At 42.2% G+C, this 4601-nt stretch overlaps 1 protein-coding gene across 1 annotated transcript; it reads right to left on the reverse strand.

The window, feature by feature from the left end:
- Positions 1 to 308: 308 nt before the first annotated feature.
- LOC149063803 (uncharacterized) lies at positions 309 to 977 on the reverse strand. Its single transcript, XM_089255600.1, has one exon. It carries the CDS (start codon positions 975 to 977, stop codon positions 309 to 311), a length of 669 nt encoding a protein of 222 aa, XP_089111726.1.
- Positions 978 to 4601: the final 3624 nt, after the last annotated feature.

Consider the following 4601-nt stretch of genomic DNA (forward strand, 5'->3'; position numbering starts at 1 on the left):
TCGAGCCGGCTCATCCTCCTGAACCACTCCTTCACCAACTCTTGCCTTGGTTTGATCAGGTGGAAGTCTTTTGTGTAAGGGCAGCTGGTGGCATAGTGGAGTGGTGTGCCGACTTACATTTCCGCGCATACATTTGTTGTTGTTAGATATTTTGAATCTCTCGAGGTAGCTGGGGAATGGTCCATGACCAGTAAAGAAAATGACTTTCTCTCGTGACCATTCCACAGCCCTCCATCCAACTCGAGGCGGGATATCGTTAATCAGTCTGCCTGGGTGTTCGGGTTCGTCCCAGTCCTCCTGCCACATTTTTAATAAGTGGCTTTTGAGGAGTCTTTTGGCATGGGAAGGGAGAGCTTAATTAACATCGTGCTCTGAACAGATTTAGTTGTTTTCTTGGCGAGCTTATCCACCAACTCGTCGCCATGGATACCAGAATGACCTCGCACCCAGTGAGGGCTGACATTTCTGTTGGTGGTCAGGCAGTTGCGTATCTGTCTGGCATTGTGGTGTCGTGTGAGCGGGTCTCTTATTGCTTCCAGGCTAGCTCTGCTATCCGTGTAAATCCCTATTCTGTCCTCTGTTTTTATGGCTTGCTCTGTAGCCATTTTGAGGGCCCACAGCTCCGCTTGGAAGACACTGCAACCGTCCTGCAGCCTCGAGGCCCATTGATTGGTAGTGATTCCATCAGTCAGCCATATAAGGGCTGCTACCGTGCCGTCCGCTGTTTGGGAGCCGTCTGTGTAGATTGCTTTGCCTTTGGGGTCCACGAGTTGCTCATCAGTTGTTATCTGGGCATCGATGGGCTCACTGGCAGAGTGTTGGGTCCATCCTATCACATTTCTTTCATAACTGGTTGAGTCAAGATGTATTCCTGCGGACGTGATGTTTCTTCCCAGCCTGGCGAGTCTGGCGGATTTTGCAAGGAATTGCGTGATCAAGGCCAACGGAGGGGTACCTGCCAGCACCTGCATTGCCATGGTAGACGTCGTGCGGTAACATCTAGTCATGTACAAGAGAAAACCTCTTTGTGCAGAATTCAGCATGCGCTGCGTTCTAACCGTCATAGAAGACCCCCATGCGCTGCTCCATATGTAATTATCTTAACCCCAACTTGGGTATAGAGAATCCTTCGGTATTTTGCTTTGAGGCCCCACTGCGGTCCCGCTGCATTCCGCATTCGCTGTAGGGTCCTCATTGCCTTTGCCTTTTGCTCCTTCATGGGTGCTAAAAAATTTAGTTTGCCATCTATGGTTAGGCTTAGACACTTGAGGGCAGTTGTACGTCTAATTGGGTCCCCATTCAGTTTGATAGTGGGACGGGATTTCTCACTAAACCAAATGCACCGGCACTTGTCTGCAGCAATTTCCAAGTCGTACTCTGTTAACCAATCACTGACTATCTTCATCGCAGTCGCCCCTTGAGCCGTCACGCAATTAATTTTCGGGGCCGATAAAAGGAGGAGGACGTCATCTGCATAAGCTTGTATTCTCACTCCTTCCGGCCAATTGCGTTTGAGCAGTTGATCTGCCACCAGGATCCATAGCATGGGACCCGAGCATGACCCCTGCGGGCAGCCTCTGGTCTGGTGATGAGAGACGAACTGTTCTTGTGTCTCCATGCCTACAACTCTGTTCAACAGGAGGTTCTCCAGAGTTGCTGTTATTTCACGTGGCGCCGGAATTGATTTTATGAGCTTTCGGAGAATGGGGAATCTCAGTGAATTAAATGCTGCTCCTTTCATGTCCAGGGACACAAGTGCCACATAGCGGTTGCTTCTTTTTGCCGCATCGATGGCGTCCAGCAGGTTACAGACTGCCTCTTCTGTGGAGCGGCCCATGCGAAAGCCATATTGGTGCTGGTGGAAAAAGATCACTTTGTGGAGGTGATACGAGAGACGTAGCACCAGAATTCGCTCCAGAATCTTGCCCATGTGTGCAGCAATGTTACCCGCGGAACATTCCCAGATTATTTAAGTAATCCGTGGTATATAACTACGGATCACTTGAGTGATGCGTGGCACAGTTCCAGAGCACTTGAAGGATCCGTGGCACAGTTCCAGAGCACTTGAAGGATCCGTGGCACAGTTCCAGAGCACTTGAAGGATCCGTGAAACATTTGGAGATCACTAAAGTGGCTTTTTAGGAGACTTATCAACAGGGAGAATGTTTAGTTCAGGTGCCTAATAACTATCGCAAGGTTTTTTCTGTTTTTGGCGCACCGAATAAGATGAAATTAAGAATATTTCATATCTTCATAAAGGTTGGTTGGTGTCGTAAGCATCATCCAAACCCCCCTCTCCCTTGTCATCAAAAGTCAGCAAATCGGAAACCCCCCCCCCCCCATTGATGCTGACGTTATACTTGAATAACCCCTAAAAAACGATTTGGAGGCGTTCGTTATTTGCGTAATTGCGTTTCTTTTTTTGGACTTGTGTACGTCAGCGCCGCCTATCAAATAAAAAACACAAACGTTCCTCCGAAATAAAATTGAAGAAAATGAAGTCTGTATAAAAAAAATATAATATAATGATAATATATAGTTTTTAAAATAATAATATTAGTTAAGTTTTTAAGTTTGCTGTATAATTTTAACTGTTGATGTTTGTAAAAAGTAAAGTAATATCGATAATTCTTGGAAAAAAACTTCTTATAATTATAATCGAAAAGCGTATAAATTTAAGTGGACCACTTTTCGGTTATAATTACCAGAGACCAGACCAGAATTGAACTTTAAGCCGATTCCCAGCCCGCGAGGGCCAACTGCCGGCATAAAAACTGGGCAAGAAGGCCTGTGAAGAAGAAAATGTGTACATGCTTGTAGATAGATATGTGTTTGCATGAATGTGTAGTGTATGTAAAAAGAACTGGTCAAATTGGTGAAAAGTCATGATCTGGCTATAAGCAGGCAAATGTCATCACAGTTCACAAAAGCAGGCAAATGTCATCACAGTTCACAGAAGCAGGCAAATGTCATCACAGTTCACAGCACAATCTGCAGCTAGCAACATATATTCGAAGTGGAATGGGGAAAAAACATCACATGGGAGTCGTGACGCAAAAACCCCAGCTGTAACATCAAAAATGCAATACAGGTAATAAAGTTCTGTTTCAACTCAGTGCATCAGAAATTAATGGGGATTTACTATTGACAAATTTTATGTAAGCAAAACAATCCAAAGTTCAAAAAGAGTCTTCTCGCTCTTTTTTTTTTTTTTACACCTTTTTCAAATGTACATCATATGCAGGTCAAGTTCAATATGCAAGTTCAATTGGGAAATATATGTGTATATACAAAATTCAATAATGAGAAGATACAAATCGAATAGATGCGAATAAATGTCAAAAGTGGATAGATACATAGTATGCAAGTAATGTGAGTATATACAAGAGAATATACAGTGAGTATATACATGAATGAGAGAATTTATGTATTAAAATAGTATGTATACAATGAGATTTGTAGAAGAAAGCATCTTTACAAATTCTCCCATGTAAGGCGCCCAATTTGTTTGGGCCTCCTATATTTCCTTAAGCAGTCAGCATCATAGTCAACAATTTCCCTCAGATGTTCGAATTGGGAACTAAACATTCGCTCGAATTGATCATTGTTTAATTTCTTAATGTATGTGAATATGTGAGGTATGTCCAAGTCTTGTCTGATGTTAATTCCACGAACAAACCAAGGGGCTCCAACAAATCTTCTGGGTATTTTGTTCTGCATAGTCTGTAGTTTTTTTATATTCGTTTTACAAGCATGCGCCCAAGCTGACGAAGCATAGAGTAGAGTAGGCCTTATTATGGATTTAAAAAGAATAATTTTGTTCTTTAATGAAAGTTTTGCCTGTGGAAATGTGATGCGATTGAGCATACCCATAATTCTATTAGATTTGTTTATTACATGATCAATGTGTGAAGAGAAAGATAGATTTTTGTTGAGGATACAGCCCAAGTATTTTATTTGTCTAACAGGGCTTAAAGATTGTGTACCAATTTGAAGTCGTCTGTCCGGAATTTTACGACGTCTAGTGAACCATAAAAATTTGCATTTGTCACTATTCAGTTGGATGGCAGATTGACCACACCAATATTCTATTTCATCCATGGTTTCTTGTAAATTGTTGAAGGCCTGATTTGCATCCCTGCTACTGCACAAAACTGCACAGTCGTCTGCAAATAAAGATATTATGCCATTTTGGGGACAAGGTATGTCATTAATGTATAGCAGGAACAGTTGTGGCCCCAACACACTGCCCTAAGGCACAGAGGCATGAATTTGTTTTATTGAAGAAAGTGTATTTTGAATTTTTACTGGAAAAGTTCGACCTAAAAGATAGTGATAGAAGAATATGACCATATGCGGAGGCATATTTAAGTCAATGAGTTTGGAAAGCAATGTAGCATAATCACAACGGTCAAATGCTTTTGCTTTGTCTAAGAATGATGCAGCCACAAAATCAAAATTGTTAAAAGCTTCATTTATGAACTCTGAGACTCTAACCAGCTGTGTCACACAAGAGTGATCAGGCCGAAACCCGTGTTGTTCGGGTCTAATTAAATGATTTTCATTGATGAATTGTGTGAGTCTATTTGCGACAATCTTTT

This window comes from Pholcus phalangioides, unplaced genomic scaffold (assembly GCF_987345545.1).
Source record: "Pholcus phalangioides strain wild (caught in Gottingen) unplaced genomic scaffold, Ppha-v1.0 ptg000043l_1, whole genome shotgun sequence".
Lineage (NCBI taxonomy): Eukaryota > Metazoa > Arthropoda > Arachnida > Araneae > Pholcidae > Pholcus > Pholcus phalangioides.

Coding starts and splice junctions, on each gene's coding strand:
- LOC149063803 (XM_089255600.1), bottom strand. CDS start 977: ATGGCAATGCAGGTGCTGGCAGGTACCCCTCCGTTGGCCTTGATCACG.